This window comes from Leopardus geoffroyi, chromosome A2, assembly GCF_018350155.1.
Source record: "Leopardus geoffroyi isolate Oge1 chromosome A2, O.geoffroyi_Oge1_pat1.0, whole genome shotgun sequence".
Lineage (NCBI taxonomy): Eukaryota > Metazoa > Chordata > Mammalia > Carnivora > Felidae > Leopardus > Leopardus geoffroyi.
This window is the reverse complement of record NC_059331.1, coordinates 156,025,210-156,044,032: the sequence shown is the minus strand read 5'-3', so window position 1 is coordinate 156,044,032 and position 18,823 is coordinate 156,025,210. Positions and strand designations below refer to the sequence as shown.

The following is an 18,823-nucleotide window of genomic DNA, read 5'->3' as shown; positions in this document are numbered from 1 at the left end:
CTATTTTATCAACGTGAACTGAGAGGCAGGACTGAGACTGAATGATGCCAAGGCCAAGGATGCTTGCGGTCTCTCTGTTGGGTTCCTGGATTTAGATAAGCCTGCACAAGACATACCATGGGGCATTAATTAATTGTGTATCAACAGCTGGTTATGGACTGAGAACAAGAGACCAAGGAGGAGTCTGTGCCTGCCACCCCATTGAGGGTGTCTGGTTCGGGGGACCCAGCCTGACATGCAGAAAGAAGGGAGGCGGTAAGACCATTCAGAGGCAAACCGCCCAGAAAGTAGAAAGACAGTCTCCAGCTTTGAAATGAGTTCCGTGCTAAATCCTCATTTGTAAGTCAGTTATTTAGAATTCAGAACCCATTTCCAGAGAAGTCATGTCTGTTATAAATGATTGGGTTTCTAGGCTAGTCCACAAAAGCCTATTTAACTCATAATGTAGATTAAATACTATACATTTACAATGAAAAGCAATAGAAAAAAAAAAACTGTTGTGATACCAGTAATTAAATGGAAAAAAAAAAAAAACCAGAGGGGAAAATAAATAGCGTTCTTCATTTCTTTTGAACACTGGAGCTCTTGCGAGGAGGGGTAGCTAGCCTGGTGGCTCATGGGGAAGGGTCTTCACTTACTTTAGGTAATGGGGGGAGGGTATCACTGACAGTAGAAAGCAGGAGAGGAGGAAGTAGGGCTGTCCTGTAGGACAATGAAATTAAGAAAACATACTTGGGAAAACAGAGGGGAGGAGAGAATGTGAGTAGACGTGTCCAATAAAGGTAAGGGCTCCTTGGGGTGAGGAAAGGGCATGAATTTTGCAGCCAAAAAGGCCTGGGCTCTAGTTGCACCTCTGTCTCTTATCCACCACGGCTTTGGGTGAAATGGTCCACTGGAGTCTCAGTTACCACATTGGCAACCTCGAAGAATCACTTCAAACACCTACACACCAGATACCATGTGCACTGCCCAGAACCCCCATCTTGGAAGGATTTATTGCCCCAGTTCTGAGAGGGCGATTGGCCATCAGGGGTCAGCCCCTCTGGGGATTACTCAGAGAGCTGCAGGCCCAAAGCTACCCCTATTATGGTAGCCCACATCCAAGAAGTAACTAGGGTGGGAAGATAAGACTTAGCCACCTCTACCCAATTCTGGAAAAACTGAAGGGCCATTTGTAGAACTAGAGCCCTGTTGGGAGGGAGGGGTCACTGGGGCTGCATTATAGCTTGACTTCTCCCTCTGTCAAACCCGGCTCTGTCCCCTTCCTTACCACAGAAATGGGCCCTAAGGGCACTCATTAATGAACCTCTTCCTGCAAAACTCCCATCTCAAAATCTTCCTGGGAAACCCAACCTGCAACAACCTGGCCCAGATTCAGCATGGGTAATGGTGAGATCCTTTCCCTGCTACCTCTCTTTACCTGCACATGGTAAAGACCAGCAGAAAAGCCTACGAACACCCCAATTAGCTCTGTGATTGGGGCTTCTGGGAGCCCAAGGGGAATGTGGCAAGTAAGGATCTGGGTGACCTGAGGGAATGTGCATTCCTATCCCCCTGAAAATGGCTGGGGCACACAGAAAACCTGTGAGGTTTTGTTTTTAACGTGTGAATGTTCATAATCAATAGTTTACAATTTACCTTGTCCAATATGGTAGCTGCCGGCCATGTGTGATAATTTAAGTTAAACAGACATTCAGTTGCTTAGTTGCACTACTCCTAATTCAAGAGCTCAACAGTCAAGATGTGGCTTAAGACTAGCATATTGGGAAGTGGAGATTTATAGATCACTTCCATCATTCCAGGAAATTCTACTGGATGGAGTGTTGGTTGGAATGTTGAATTACAAAGAATCTAAGAATGTTTTAATTGTAGTCTATACCAACCTTCCATGGAAGACTCCTAAGATAGATATGGAGACAGAGGGAAGCAAGACATGTAACACATTATTTTTGGCTAAGACTTAGCTCCACTTCCTACCTTCTACACACAGAATTATAGTTTTACATGAGCAAGGCTGAATTCCATGGAGAACTACTTTAGGTAAGCCTGAATTACTCACAACCAGGCAAGTCTCTTGGCCTACTATGACCTCCAAGCTCAAGTCAGAGTCCATATCAGCAAAAGTCAAAGAAGAATACAAGTGGCAGAGAACATCAGCCTCAAAGCCTAACTCCAGCAGGGGTCAGCTTCCAAAATAATATCAGAGGACCCAACATTTTAGCTCAGCCTGGTAACTCCATGACTAAGACAATGGCCAAAAGCATGTCCTTAAACTGATCAATTTATGCACCCTTTCTTCTTAGTCATGAACAGAGAAACGTGGGGATTGTTTGTCCCAGCAGCCAACACTGCCAATCACTAAATATGACTTGATGAGCAATGCCGGAGTCTTGGACTCAGAAGTGCTTCATAATGTCTCAGGTGACCCTACCTTACCTTCTCAGGTAAGGTAATGTCTTAGGTACTCCACCTTACCTTCACTTTGGATCTGGTTCTTGCCTTCTGCCCACTCCATGGACCTTATACTTCAGATCCTCACTGCTTCCCTAAAACCCCTGTTGTTAGGATTCAAGTTCCATCATCTTCCAATGGTCATGGCTACAGAACACTTCTACCAATTCTCATGCCCATTCCTGACTCTCAAGGGGACTCAGGCCAGCAGAACTATAATTCAACTCTCACCCAACTGGTAGGTTATAAGCTATCTTCAAGGCCAACCTATCTCCCTGAAATTCTTGTTTCTCCTTGGTTGATAACACAGAATGGCAGAATCCATGACCACAGCCAGCACCACCCCATAGCCCATAATGGGCACTGAGTTGAAAATAAGGAGTATATTTCCCCCAGAATAGGAATATGACACCTCCCCCTCAACCCTAACCACATCACTATCCTTTTTCTAGACCCTCCTCCTTGCCCAATATCCCCAACACTCTGAAAGTATCCACGTTGGGGATATATTTTTTCACTTCAGACATAGAAAGGCATCTGATCACAGTACAGACTGAAAATTGTTGCCTCCCTGAGAGGCAGGGCTGGGCTACAACAGTCAGGAGAATCATTTCCATGCTCCCCTCAACAATTTCAGTACAAATGTACTCACAGTGTATTTATCTTCAGAGCTCTGAAAATGTTACTTCTTAGACACTTAGTATGTAAATCTTCTTTTAGAGACTCCTGTTACTGTCTAAACTACATTCTTATCGGACACAACTGATAAATTAGAGGGCTGCTGCTGCTACTGGTATCCCACTGAGGATCCCAAACATGGATGATTTCCTGCTCTGAAATTCCTTTCACAATATGCCACACTGTTGCCATTCAGCACATAATACTCTCAGCCACTTTCTACTCCCACACTGTGAACACCCGATGCTCCCATCACATACACCTGTGCAGACAGCAAACCTACAACAGATCCATTCACCCGCACAGCCTGTGTAGAGTTCATTAGAAAAGACCCCAAGTCCACAAAATGCCATTTTAGAGCCTTTCCCCCACATCCTACGGGGATCTCAATGCCTACACAACTCTGCATTCCAATAATAATAGCACCTAATGCTGCTTGGTATCAGGCTTTCCAGAGTTCCCGACTGATTTCACATGAATCATTTCATTTAATTTAAACTTTATAATAACTCTCAAGTATTATTACCTCTGTTTTACAGATGAGCGTATTGGGCTTAAAACACTTAAATAGTTTGCCCAGGGTCATATGCCTAAACAGTGACAGAGCTAGAACTCAATCCAGTGTCCCCGAGTTGCAGTGGAGCCTGAAGCTGGTTGCTGAAGGAAAGAGGACGTTGGAGATACAACAAAGAGGTTTTAGGCTAGATGTCAGGAGGATGCTAATAACACATAATGCAGAAAGATGGGCAAAGAAAATGCACCTCACCTCTAGAAATAGATGACATACATACATAAAAAAAGAACGGGGCACCTGGGTGGCTCAGCCAGTTAAGCATCCAACTCTTGGTCATGATCTCACAGTCTTGAGATCGGGCTCTGCGCTCGGTGTGCAGCCAGCTTGAGATTCTCTCTCTCCTTCTCCCTGTGCCCCTCTCCCCCACTCACATTCACACATTTAGTCTAAATAAATAAGTAAATAAACAAACAAAGAAACAACCAAACCAGCCAGCTTGAGATTCTCTCTCTCCTCCCAATGGCTCCTCTCCCCCACTCACATTCACACATGCTCTCTTATAATCAATCAACCAATGACAAGGAATACACAAATAGATGCAACATTTCCTCTCCTGATTCCCATCCAGAGCCCACTCCTACTCTGCCCTTCCCTGAGTTTTCAATGACCACTGCAGCCCCACCCATGTCCCCAGACCAAGAGTTCCCAAACTTCAGAGATCCTAGTTCAATAGGCCTGGACTGGGGCCCACAAATCCACATTCTAAGGAGTTCACAGATGATGGTCCATGGACCACATTTGAGTAGCACTGGTCTGGACTCTCATAGGACCTTTACCACAAAATACAGAACTTGATTACTTTTTCTGCTAAGCCATTCTGATGCCCAGATGCCTCTCACATACCCTCCTCATAGTCCTACCATCTTCAGAATCAGTCTCACCCCCAAAGCCCAGGACCAATCCTCATCACAGTTCGAGACTGCTGCTTTTACTAAAATGATCTCCTATCTTATTCAAGGCATGGTACCCCTGATCCGTGTATTCCAGATCTTAAAAGTAGGTTTTTCTCAACCACTATTCTCTATTTCTTAAATATTCTTTTAATGTTAATTTATTCTTGAGAGACAGAGAGAGAGAGACACACACACACAGAGAGCTGAGCGGGGAAGGGACAGAGAGAGAGAGGGACACAGAATCCAAAGCAGGCTCCAGGCTCTGAGCTGTCAGCACAGAGCCCAATGTGGGAATTGAACTCACAAGCTGTGAGATCATGACCTAGTCAAAGTCGGATGCTTAACCAACTGAGCCATGTAGGCACCCCTGTTATTCTCTTATTCTAACTCACTAAAGCTCTAGATTTCCTATAGAAGTGGGACCTGTAGAAAGCATGTAGCCCTGAACCCCCAAAGTAGTACCCACTGTATTCATACCTACTGACCCACCGCCATAATGGCAAGTGTCTGCTGCTCAGACATACACACCTCATCCAACCCATATTCACTGTTGTTGAGCTATCCCTGCACACTGGAATACTCAGTTTCTGGTTTGGTTCCTCCCCCTCCCTGTTACAGCTTGCCTGGACAGTGAGCTCTGACAGTCTTGGCTGTTGGAAAGAAGAATCACAAGCCCTAATGAGCTTTCTTTTCAGCACCTACAGCGAGGACAGCTCCCCCAGAGGAGGCAGATCCTAGATCCCCACATTCTCCTTGCTGTCAAAAACAGGCCATGCCTTCACGGGATGGTACTTGGGGCTTGGATTTTGCTTTTATGCCCTCTACAATCAAATCTTGCTGACTTAAGTGTGGAATTCGGGACCCATGATGTGTGCACGTCAGCAGCATCAGCCTGCACACTATGGGTAGTCAATAAACATTAAGCAACAAGCAGTCTGATCCCTTGCCAGCTTGGCACCTGGAAATATATCATCCAATTTGGAAAGCAGAATACCTTTTAATATCCCCTCCAGCACCTAACATGGGCCTTCTCGAAGAACAGGTACTCCATGAATATTGAATGAGTAAATGAACGAGTGGACGAGGTGAAGTCAGTGGGGTGGCACCCAGATCTCCTTTGTGGTGTCCCTATCACTATGCTTGGCCGGAAGAAAACAACTTCCAGTCAGCAGAAGCTGAGAGAATGCCTCTAGGCCAGACTTCCAACTAATTCCCAGCACAAACTTGAACCTGTACATTCGGATGAATTGTGGTTGAAAACCGCAATTACACCAGCAGAAGGGTTCTCAGATTTGTTTCACTCTACGGATCGTTGGCCCATCTTTAACAGAAAGGTTTGTACCTTACTCTGCCCCACCTTTTACTCCAGGCTTCCTTCCTTCCTTCCTTCCTTCCTTACTCCTAAAGCCACGGCGAAATAAACCCTCACCTTGTCCGCTCCATTCCTGACTGACCCTCAGCCAGGGCAGCCATCTAACCAGATGGGATTGACAGCTGTAGATGCATCATGATTTTAAGTATCTCCGTACTACTTTTAACCACCTCACTGTTTCCTTTGGGTTAGGTCTTATGAAAAATAAAAATGCTATCTAGAAAAGTAATCCAAGAAAACATGAACACCTTAGCACAAACAAGTTCATCAAATTTTTGAAAGGCAGGGGAGGCTGTGAAGAAAAGGTGGGTTCTGGCAGGATTTACCAGGGCAAGGGCAGGTTATCAGTGCAAGATCACATGAAGGGGTTTGTGTTCTCTGCCTGGCTTGCTGCAGAAAAACCACTGGAGCTCTGGGGGGGTGCGGGGGGGACAGGCACGGAGCAGCCTGTGGGTATCCTCAAAAATTTACAACATCCTCTGCAAGGGCTAGGAGGGGCAGGGAGGCAAAGATGGTTTGCAAAAAGCAAAGATTTTAGAATACCAAGTGACATACGGTGACGCCCTGATGATTAAGTTTCTGTGCGAACAAGCCTTCACAATGCTGGGGATGGTTTCTTGCTAGTCATGACCCCCATGGATGCCAGTCTTGCAAGCAAAAGGCAGCTCACAACAGACTGCACACAGTAAGAGCCTCACACTGGCTGGGCTCAGATGTGGATGCAGGGGAAGGAAAATGGCTGACGCTGCAGGGGACCTAAGCTTCTAACGTCTGGGATGTTTACCTCATTAGGCTGTTTTACATAACACCAGCCAAAAACAGAAAGGAAGTAATAGCTGGAGGGAGTCCGCTGGAGTTCAGATCTGGATTCTAAGTCTCAGATTCCTCCAAGGCCAAGGTGAGACCTCTAGGCAGCCCATTTCTCCCTAGCTTGGTTACTTTGTCTGCAAAGGAGCCAGTACAATGCAGACTGGGCTCCTAGGAGGAAACCTTGAGCCACTCTCTGAGGGGCATTGCAGCAGATGTGAATAAAGACGTAGTTGTCATTGTTATAATTACCGTTGTTTTATTTTTAACCCAAACCCCTTGGTCTACGACATTGATCTTGTGACCAGGGATGGCTGGGAAAGGAGGGACCAGACATCCAGGGAACTCCTGAGCTTGGAGCCCAGAAGCCTGAATGGGAGGAAAGTCCAGAGGGTAGATGAACAAGCTAGTCCAGGAGCTGCCAGGGCAGTCCACTGGGAAAGGAAAAGCCAAGTGCCATCAGGCAAGGAGCCAGCCTAAGTCCAAGTCCAGAAGGCTGAGGCCAGCAGGGAAGAGCAAGAAGCAGCCTAGGGCACAAGAGGTGGGCATGACCTGGGGATGTTAAGAGGGAGTCAAGCAGCAGCAGCGGGGAGACTAGGGTCCGGGGGCAGGATGCACTAATTATGGCGAGAGGAGAGGGTGTAGAAGAGGCAAGAGGAGGGATCAGGTAGGGCTTGGCCAAGCAGACTTAAGGGCTCTGCCCTGAGATCCACGCCAGAACAGCAGGACAGACTGAGCTTCTCACCATATACCAACCTGGCTGGAGGTTGGCCCTGCAAGACCGAGCTAGGCTACAGGCCCCCCGACCCCACCCCATCCCCCCGCCATGGGCAGCCTTGGAGACAGGAAGCCAGGTGTGTCACTCAAGGGTCTACATTGGACAAGACACTTGTGTATTTGTATTTCTTCTCCCCTTCAGCACATCCACTGAAATGTCCTTGCTCCTTTACAGTCTCAGGTTCCATCTCTGTCTGTCCATCTCCCTCCGCTATGGCCCTTCCTTCCTCTCCCTCCCTCCCTCTTTAACTACAGATCTTATTTCTCCCGATCCCACTCTGCAGAGCTACCGTGTGAGCGTGTTCGTGTGTTGTTGAAGGAGCATCCTCAGGAGGATGGGGGAGCGGGGATGTCGGAGATCATTCTTCCTTCTCTTTCCCTCCCTGGCCAGCTGGAAATGTGCCATGTGACCATCCGATCTAATTAACTGAACTTTCAGACTTGACAGAAGGAGGCTTTAAAAAAAAAAACAAAAAAAAAAACAAAAAAAAAAACTCTAGCTTTCTTGGCTCTTAGCCTCTTGAGAGATAAGGGAAAGGATCTGATTGTAGGGAAGTGGAGTCCCAGCTCCCTGATTCCGGCTGCCAGGGGCAATCAACTGTGAGCTGAAAGCTCCATCTTTAAAACTCCAAGTGGAATGAAAACCCTGAGCACACGAGAACAGAGACTCAGGAGTCCTAGGGCCCAGACTGGGTGGGAAACTCAGCAGCAGCAAAGCAGAGATCAGAGGGGAAGAAAGGGTCACCCTTCTCACAACTTCGCTGGACGCCTGCCCTGCATCCCCCAGGCAGGCTCCTCCTTCATGCCACCCGCTGGCCTCCCGGGGTCACCTGGTGCAGCTCCACCCTGGGCCAGCTCCTTCTTGCAGAAGCACTGATGTCTCAGTGACATCTTCCCAGACCCTGCTGCCTCAGCCTCCTGGCTCTCAGGGCCCTATCATGGGCCACCCAGGGTCCCCTCCCCGCCACCTCCCCTTGCCCTGCCAATGGCCACATGCAGGCCTCCAGCTAGGCCACGAGGGCATGCCAAAGGGACGCCAGTGGCACACAGAGCAAAGGCAAAGCCACTTGGGATGGCTTCAGGGGCCCCTGGAGGCTGCAGGACACATAATTCTCCTGACAAGGGCTAAAACCTGAGACTCAACTGCGGAGCATGAAAAGCCTGTGGGGACATTTTCTAGTGAGAAGAGGAAGCAGTGCTCTTTAAGGTGCCAGTCTGCCTTCCCTGACCACTGCTAATCTGATTTTCTCATATTCAAAACATAAAACCAGACAAAGTATCCAGAGAGTGGCAATGCCAACCTCGTCTCCTGCAGCCACTGTTCCCATCCTCATTGGCCCGGCGACATTTGCTGTCCTGCTGCAGCCCTTGAGGGGGGTGGGGGCAGGAGGACCTGGATCAGAAGTGTAGTGTACCCAGGGTGCATGGGGGCTGGACAACCGCCGCTCGGTGTCACTGGAACCTAATGGGAGGGCAGCCGGTAGATGGGAGGGCAAGTGGGCTGCCCCAGGCGGACTGTCAGGCCTGGGCAGAGTAAGGGGACAGTCCCAATTCCAGAAGGAGTTCTGCCTTCTCCTGGGGAGGTCTGACTAGGGTGGGAAGGTGGCCAGGGCGGAAAGGAGGCCAGGGCGAAAAGGACAAGCACACACAGTACCTCACCACTGGAACCTCAGAGACCACCACCCCAAACACACACACACACACACACACACACACACACACACACTGGACTCTGACCCTTATTCCCCACAGTGGCTATTATCTCTTTACACTTGGATTTATAAGCCTAGTGACCTACAAATAATTTTATTCTTTCACCTACTATTCACTTAACCATGAGGTCAATGAGCTCTCGGCCAAACAGTTAAGCCTGCCACTGCTGGGGTTCACTCTTCAAAAACCACAGCACAGTTTTAAGCCAAATTGTGCTTTTCCTATTTGAAAAAAAAAAAAAATTCCCCACATCAATGGGTGATAACCACATGCAAATTCCTAGTGAAAAATGCATAACCTCAGTTTAACCAAAGTCCAAAATATTTGCCAGTTGTTTCAGAAAAAAGAAATTCAATTTCTCGCCTTTGTCAAATACTACTACTGAGAAAAGTTATAGAGAGTAAGATATTTTTGTCAAATTTCAAAATGATAACCAACCTAGTATCAAATGAAATTATTTTATCCCATTTGCAGTATTAAAGAGTACAGAACTCTCTAATAAGAAATCAGAGTCTGATTTTTTTTTTTTAATTTCCAAAGCTTGATCGTAGGGGTTTGCAAGTCTTTGTAGTTTCTACTTTATTTCAAAGGGGGCTTATGAGCCCTTTTCCCACCTCGTATCAATACCTGACCTTTGAAGATTAAAACTGACGTTAACTATCCTTCCCCATTATGCCAGCATTGCCAATTATACTCAGCACCAACTTCAGATGTTACATCTGAACTAAAAACAGCCCTGGCTAAAAATAGCCGTCATCGGTGACAGGAATGGCCAGTGTTCTCTGCCTGCTTAATAATAGCCCATTAGGCTACTGTGTGAAACAGGCAGATGAATCCCTCACCAAAGAGGATCTCCCGCTTCACCCACCATGGGATGCCAAAAACTGCTGCCTATCAGTTGCTGAGATAGCTTTCATCGGTTAAAAATAGATCTGTTCACAAGCATGAGCTGCACACTACATTTGCAGAACCCAACGGCACCACACAGCTTTGGAACAAGGACCCCAGAGACACTGGACTCAGAGAAGATTCCACAAACCATAGCATTAGCCTCCTCTCTCCATCTTTGCCAACACTATGGGACAATTTCGGCGATGCTGCGGTAGATAATCTATTTGAAATCTACCCTGTGCAGCCAATAGCATCCTTCTGGGTTTCCCTCAAAATGCCTCCATGCAATTTACACTAAAATAATTCTCCTTCTTGCTGAAAAACTACCTTAATTGCTTAAAACAATTATACTGTATTGTAATTATCACACTACCTTGTAATTATTTGCTTTGTGAATGTGTCTCTCCCCCTCCCCCGCCTTTCTCCACCTCCAGATGCGAGCTCTTTGGAAGAGTTCCCTGTGGCCTCAGTATCCACTACGTGCCTGGTACATTGAAAAAAACTCAGTAGCTTGGGTTGAATGAGTAAATATGAACCGAAGCTTTGCCAAGCACTTCTTCCTTCTCCGATCCTGTTATGACCCCCATAACTTAAGTGATATTTAAGTGGTTATTCAACAAGGCTTATCACGAATCTTGAACATCTACTATGGGCTTCTGTTACAGTAGACCAAGGCAAAGCAATCGTTTTAGTCATTTATGTATTTGACCCCATAAGTATCTACCTCCAAAAAAGAAATTAACAACCCTGATTATGAGTATCTCTAAGGCAAATCTCACATTAAAATTAAGGAAGTATGTGATTTGCCTACCTCAATATCTAGTACATGGGAATGCACTTGGAACATTAGCTCTGTCCCCATGCTCTGGTTAGTACCTCTAGTAATGTCAAAGCCTGAAGGCAACAATTTGTTAAGGCCTTCCCAGCCACTGATACCTTCCCTATCATTTCAGGCCAGTGGCAGTAATAATCATCCAGACACCTGGTCACAATCTTCCCCTTCCTTCCCTCCCCGCCTCCAAAACCAATGAATCATTGCTCTGGTTTCATTTTACTTGCCTCTCCCACCTCCCTATGGTTGTTTGATTAAAGCCAAACTAACAAGTGGAATATGCCCAGTGGAACCCATGCATGCAAAAAATAACTGGGCAACAATAAAGGGAAGAAAGAGGTCTTCACCCTTCTTCTAAGTTGATGAAACAATTTAACCAACAATATAAGACCCTCCTTTTTTTTAGCCTTGTGACATTATGTGGGGCGGGGGGGGGGGGGGGGGGGGGGGGGGGACTGCAATAGGAAAGAGCCGACAAATTCAAGAGAGGCAGCCCAGAGCTTAAGAATAGTAAGAATGTGTTCCCATGAAGAGCTATGCCAGCAGCAAATGAGAACATCCCTGACACAGACAAGCAGGATATCCCCATGGAACAGAAAAATAAAAATAGGCAACTGTTTGCTCATTAAGTCATCCTCCTATCATGATTTAAGTCTCAGAGGGTCCCTGACCAAGCAACTCCCTAAACAATGGAGGCAGATATTCTGATCTTTGCTGAGTCATCACATGCGAACTGGGTCCCAAAGCCTCTCATTCTTGGGAAAACAGAAACATGTAAGTTGAGGACGAGATCCTACCCCTTGGCAACCCACCCAGATGCATACTGCCAACACTTTGCAGTATGCAACCCCCAGCTGGCCTCGCCAGGTAGAAAGGATAACAGGAGGGATTTTACAGGTTGCCATGATAATACTCCAAGCAACTCAGAGACACACTGAAGTTAGATCCCAGGAGCTGGTTTTGTTCGGTAGGTGAAATCTAAAACGTCTACCTGGGTAATGACATAAGATTACTAATCGTTGTCTGTTGGTTGTTTTTTCGTTTCTTGGGTTGTTTTTGGGGGGTTTTCGTTTTTAATTTTAGAAGCAAACTCTTTAAATCTAATGCAGTCAAAACCAACTGAGGCAATTCTGAGCCCCAGGCATGGAGAGTTTAAGGAATTACCATCCTGCTCTGAGGCTGTCCACAGGCCTAAGAGGTACACCCATTCTGTCCAGAACAAGCTGTTGATGGGCATCCAAACCTCCGTGACCTCCAAAGGTCACCACCAAAGAAAGAAACTCAGGTGTACTTACGAAGGGCGTGCCACTCATCCTGACGGATGGTCTTCGTGATGTTGAAAGTGAGGTTCCTGGGGATGGTGGCTGAGGAGTAGTGGTATTTGATGTATGTGCATCGTTCAATTTCTCCTGGCAAAGAGAGACAGGAAATCAAACATTAATGAGGCGGCAACCATGTCTGGGGCAGTTTCTGGGATCCATTTTTCTGTCCTGAGGAAAGAGACTGGTTTCATATTAGGCCTGGTGACACCTATAGTTTAGACAAGGCAGTAACTTTGACCCCAAAAAGTAAGGTCCACTCTTAAGAGAGTAGAACTGAAGTCAAACACCATCGATTTAGACAGAAAAAAATACCTCTCTGGCATCATTCAGAGATGGGAAGAGTCAAAGTTTAGGCCAATCGAAGCTTGCTAAGAAAGTAGTGTCCGTGGTTTTTTTAACCTTAAGAAAATCAACTTTCAAGTCATGGGAAGAGATTTGGCATCAAGAGCCAGTAACAAGGATGCCTGTTCAGCCAGTTAAGTGACCAACTTCAGCTCAGTCATGATCTCCTGGTTCGTGAGTTGGAGCCCCACGTCAGGCTCTGCATCTTCTCTCTCCCATGTCCTAACCTCATCTCTGAGGTACAAAGCACTCAAATCAATGTCCATCTCCTTGAACCAGCCTCTTCTTCTCAAGCGTTTTGGAAAAAAAAAATCGGGCTCCTTCACACACTCAACACCTGGTCCAGTAGAACCTTTACTGCTAAGTTAGCAATGCATGCTTTGCTAGTCAATTATCAAAGTAAGTCTGTATCGTGGAGCAGAGTGTTCCAAAGTGTGGTCCGGGGACATCGGCATCCTCTGGGAACTTGCTAGAAATCCAATTTCCCAGACCCAACCCTAGACCTGTTGAACCGGAAACCCAAAGGTAGAGCTGCAATCTGAATTTTAAGAAGCCCTCCAGGTGATTCTGTCGTGCACCTAAGTTTGAGAACCACAGCCTCTGAGAATCTAACAGAATTACCAACGTATTCACTCATAAATCCACCACGTTTGCAAATTCCCAAAGAAAGGAACAATTAGAGGGGTTCCTTCCTTGCTACCTTTGGTCTCCTACAGCCATGTTGGCTGATGCTTGCATATCTGAGGGATATTAAAACCCAGTGTCAGGGATCGCCAAGAATCCAGAAAGAAGGGATTTTTAAAGGTTAGGGGTTTTAAAATTTGGTTTTGCACCCGAATAGATTTTGATGGTAATCCATTTTGCACCCCACTGATTTTCAATTTATAAGTGGTGGCACGTGATTGAATCATTTGACCCCCGGCTCACTGTCAGCAGGGAACCTGGCAGTCGTTGGAGCGCAATCATTTAGACGGTGCCTCTTGTGAAACCGATGCCTTATCGTAAATCATATCTGGCCAACTGCCCAACTGCCAGTTATTGGCAGACACGCCCCCAATGGGACAGACACTGTTCAAAGAGCCAAAGTTTGGGGGAAAGTGTTGTACATGCTTTTCCTTTAATTTTTCACTTCCTCCACCTTTGTCCCCTTAGCTTATAAGTGTCCTGAAGTCTCTCACATATGCCCCCAGCATTCACCCTGACCACATCCCCAGTCTTCCTTCTTCCCTAACTTCCTATCTTGCTATGCCTCTTGGAAAAGTGGTCTATCAGACCACCTCAAGTCACGCTCATACCTAAACCCACATGCTCTAATCTCCCTAACAGTCTCCGCGAATAGCATCACCTCGCATCCATTCTACACATAATAAATCCCCCTGCCATCCCCAATGCCCCCCCTCACCTCTAGTGGGGCCCCTTCCATCTGACATTCATTGGTCACCAAATTCTGTCAGTTCTACCTCAGAAATGTCTGTGGAGGGGCATCTGGGTGGCTCAGTTGGCTGAGCAGCCGACTCTGGCTGAGGTCATGATCTCACAATGCATAGGTTCAAATCCCACGTTAGGCTCTGTCCTGGCAGTGTGGAGCCCGTTTGGGATTCTCTCTCCATCCTCTCTCTGCCCTTCCGCCACTCGTGTTTTCTCTCTCTCAAAATAAATAAGCTTTAAAAAAGGGGGGGGGGGGCGGGGCACCTGGGTGGCTCAGTCAGTTAAGCATTCTCTTCAGCTCAGGTCATGATCTCAAGGTTCTTGAGTTCAAGCCCCACGTCAGGCTCTGTGCTGACAGCTTGGAGCGCGGAGCCTGCTTCAGATCCTGTGTCTCCCTCTCTCTCTGCCTCTCCCTCCCTTCCCCCCTCTCTCACTGCCCCCCCCCAAAATAAACATTGAAAAAAATTAAAAAATAGAAAATAAAAAGAAAGAAATGTCCCTGGAAGCCAGCCCATCCTCTGTGCCCTCACCCTCTACCGTAGTTATGTGAATACGACAACCCAGCTAAACAAACGGCCACATATACTGAAGATTTACTTGCAGGAAAGGCTTGCCAATGGTTTCATACATAAACCAACAGTTTCCAACTCTACTCATGTCGTCGCACACACAGAAGAGATGTGCACAAGGCTCCCCGGGATAGAGATGCGGCTGCCTGGGCCCTGTCGGCCTCCCTGGGAGGGAGCCAACCTTCCCAACCCACTTGTAATCCTGCCTCTTCTGTACTCATCCCCATGGCAGAAAACTCTGTTACGGATGTGGCCTTACTTAATCCTCGATACCACCCAGTTACATAGTGTTCCTACTATCATCGGCAGGATATGATCCCGTTTCACAAATGAGAAAATAGAGGCTCAAGAAGATAAGGCGACTTGCCCCAGGAAATAGCGGCACCAGGATTAGAACCCAGAATCTCCTGACCAGGGCTTCCCGTCACACCGCTGCCCGGACTGTCTTCCAGAGAGGAAACTGTGGTCTCTCCCCCACACAGGATACACCTCACGCTCCTTGGGCAGGAAGGCCCGGCCAGGTGGCCTGCCCTGCCCCGAACAGCCCATATCCGTCAGGACTCTGCCCCTGATACACACCCAATCCTCGTAGGAAGTGGCCAAAGTGGCAGCTCCTCAGCAAAGCCTGCCTCGCACGGAAGCCTGTGCCCGGGAACAGAGGAGCAGCAGTGGTTCAGCCTGGACCCTCCTCGCTCCTCCCTGCGCTCCTGCCCTACTGCGGCAGGCACTGAACAGGCTGGGATTTATCTGTTCACACACCGCACTCCCCCACTAGATTACGAGTTCCTCAAGGGCAGGGGCCGGTCTCGTCCACTCGTCTCTACCTCCCCGGCCCCGGCACAGGGTGCGCACCAGTAACGTGGGCTCTGAAAGAAGGAAGGAATAATACCAGGTGCCCTCTGGAAAACCGCAGTGGGCAAGGAATCCAACTGCTTCTGCTCTGTGCAAGGGACGAAAATAATTAAGGCAAATCAGAATATAATGAACGAAAGGAGGGCACTGTTGCAGAACTCTGTCTGCGTCTACAGCAAACACCTCTTCGCTTTCCAGACAACGTAAGGAGAGGTTTATTTGATCACAGTGAGGTAGGAAAAAAACCACGTATGTACAGAACAACCTCTCGCTGCACTTTGCAAATGTAATCCAAGGGGCAACTAGGTCAGTTTGTTTCCGGTTTTTGTTTTAATTTTTTTTCAGTGTTTATTTTTGAGAGACAGAGTGTGAGCAGGGGAAGGGCAGAGAGAGAGGGAGACAGAACCCAAAGCAGGCTCCAGGCTCTGAGCTGTCAGCACAGAGACCGATGTGGGGCTCGAACCCACACACTGTGAGATCATGACCTGAGCCGAAGTCAGACGCTTAACCGACTGAGCCACCCAGGCACCCTTGTTTTTGTTTTGTTTTTAAGAAGAAAGACAAGGGGCGCCTGGGTGGCGCAGTCGGTTAAGCGTCCAACTTCAGCCAGGTCACGATCTCGCGGCCCGTGAGTTTGAGCCCCGCGTCAGGCTCTGGGCTGATGGCTCAGAGCCTGGAGCCTGTTTCCGATTCTGTGTCTCCCTCTCTCTCTGCCCCTCCCCCGTTCATGCTCTGTCTCTCTCTGTCCCAAAAATAAATAAACGTTGAAAAAAAAATTTTTTTTAAAAAAAGAAGAAAGACAAGAGGAAAATATAAAGGGTAGAGAACTGTAACAAGAATACCACCAGTAACTACTTGAACAAACCAAGATCCCACAGGAAATGGCCAGATTGGTGCCCATCACTAAGGTCTGAGAAAAGTATCTGATTTCTTGGCTCAGATCAGGTTCTCTCAGGCTCAAAACAAACTCCACAAGTGGCCACAGGCTCCGGGCAGACCTCGGCCACCTCCCGTGGTCTCCCTCACCCAGCCCACCCAGCCACCCGACACTTGGCAAGAGCAGGCAGGTGGAAAGAGCTGACCGACAGGCACCGCAGGTGACCAGCCAGAGAGCCTGGCTGAAGCTGCCGGAGAGGCCCCGCTGGAGGCCTCCCTGTTTGCTTTGCCTCAGGGACGCAAGCATCCTGTCTTTGACAGCAATTAAATTTGAAAGACTCAAATATTGCCTAAGAAGAAAGGCAAAATATTTATCCATGTGTCTGCAGGTCCTGTCAGTGTGCTGGGCTTTTGTAAATACAGGCACCATCTGGGCACCAAATTCGTGTGCCCAGAATGTGGGCTTCCCAATACAAATAGGTTTTCCTGCAACAATCCAGGGGGGCCACCTGGGAGGCAGTGGAGAAGCGCCTGGGCTTCCCCGGAAAGAAGGTCAAACGTTCCAGCCCAGAGACCTCAGCCTGGATAGGACAGGGGCACCCTCAGGAGTGAGGACACCATAAGCCTTCATCTGCGCCGTGCCTTCTGAGCTGGTGACCCTCCCATCTGCCCCGTCGTGCTCCCAGAGAGACAGGATACCCAGATGCGTAAAGAAGAGTTTCAAAACCGGGAAATTTACAAAGCGAGCACAGGGTGTAAAGAGGCCAGCAACGGGTGATACAGGGACCTACGGCTGGCGACAGAAGGGAGTGAGAGAACCCCAAGCCTGGAGAGGCAGAGGGAGTCGGTACCAGACCCTACAAAGAGTGGCCACTTGAAGAGAGGTGATATGACCTTGGGCAGAGGGTCATAGCCAAGCCACGGTGAGGTGGCTGAGAATAAACACACACCCCCTCCCTCTCCCTCCCCCTCCCCCAGTAGCTGAATCCACCAGAAGCTGGAAGGGGTGGGGGTCCAGAAGCAGAGAGTAGGTGTGAGGTGGAGGGAATCCAAAGCATCCAGCTCACTCCCCTTTTTTCTTGTTCCTCCCTTGCTCCCCTTAATCTCCCTGGCCCTCCCTCCTTCTAAAGCCATCACTTCCTTACTCCAACCAGCCACCTCCTCCTCCCCTCCACCTCCACCTGCAAGGGAAGGCCCAAAGACAAGGAAGAGTGGGAGACCGTTCCCATCCTTCTTCTCCATTTCAACTCCTTTAAGACCCAAGGCCTAAGTGCGTTAACTCACATTAAGTCCTCAGTGTGATCCTCGCACACAGTCAGTGCTAAGTATTAGTTATTACCCGGGGTGCCTGGGTGGCTCAGTAGGTTAAGCATCTGACTCTTGATCTCGGCTCAGGTCACGATCTCACGGTTGGTAAGTTCGAGCCCTGCATCAGGCTCCTCGCTAACACCATGGAGCCTGCTTGGGATTCTCTCTCTCCCTCTCTGTCCCTCCCCTGCTCTCTTTCTCTCTCTCTCTCAAAATAGATTAAGTAAACTTTAAAACAAGGATTATTAGTTATTACTCTCAATTGCTACCCTAAGACTACTTACTCTAAGGGGACAACAAAGGAAGTCAGAAATTACAATAGCAACCAACATTGACATCATGCGTCATACATTTTATATACACGTACACACATAAATACATAGATCTATAGAATCATATATAGAACAAGAGAGACAGCTCACACACAATAACCCTCGGAGGCTGGCGCAGCAAAGAGTTCTGATGTACGTGGGGCATATGAGGAAACAGACCGGGGAAGGGAGAGGCAGAGATCAACACTCGCTTCTGGACTCCAGAGTCGTGCTTTTCGACAATACCAGCGGGCAGTTTTCGTCTCCTGTGCCTCTGCTTATCAGCAAGACCTGGTTTCTGGAGCACTTACGGGAGGTTTATAGATATAAGGAAGACTCTTAAGCAAAGTGACTTTTTTTTTAAGTTTATTTATTTATTTTAAGAGAAAGAGGGAGCACAAGTGCCCTGAAGGGCTGCACAGAGCCTGACGCAGGGCTTGAACCCATGAACCGTGAGATCATGACCTGAGCCTAAGTCAGATGCTTAACCAACTGAGCCACCCAGGTGCCCCAGGCAAAGTGAGATGGGATCCACGCCCACTCCATCAAAAATTATCTTCCTTGAACAGCTGCCATAGTACTTTAAATTCTTCCACGAGAGAGGCGTTTTTTGGATCAAATACTGTTCTAACAGAGCTTTAAAAGGGGCTGCCCCTTCAGGTCATGATCTGACAGTTTGTGAGTTTGAGACCCGCATCAGGCTCTGTGCTGACAGCACAGGGCCTGCTTGGGATTCTCTCTCCCCCTCTCTGCCCCCACCCTGCTTACACACGTGCGCATGCACTCTCTCTCCCTCTCTCTCTCAAAATAAATAAACTTTAAAAAGG

At 47.9% G+C, this 18,823-nt stretch overlaps 1 protein-coding gene across 2 annotated transcripts in view; it reads right to left on the bottom strand.

Annotated features, from left to right (window-relative positions):
• Nucleotides 1–18,823, bottom strand: part of TMEM178B (transmembrane protein 178B) — a 360,053-nt gene that overhangs the window by 229,019 nt on the left and 112,211 nt on the right. For both annotated transcript variants that reach the window (XM_045495901.1, XM_045495902.1), the window contains exon 2: nucleotides 12,284–12,397. In XM_045495901.1, the coding sequence (XP_045351857.1) occupies nucleotides 12,284–12,397 (114 nt within the window). The remainder of the gene's footprint in view (nucleotides 1–12,283; nucleotides 12,398–18,823) is intronic.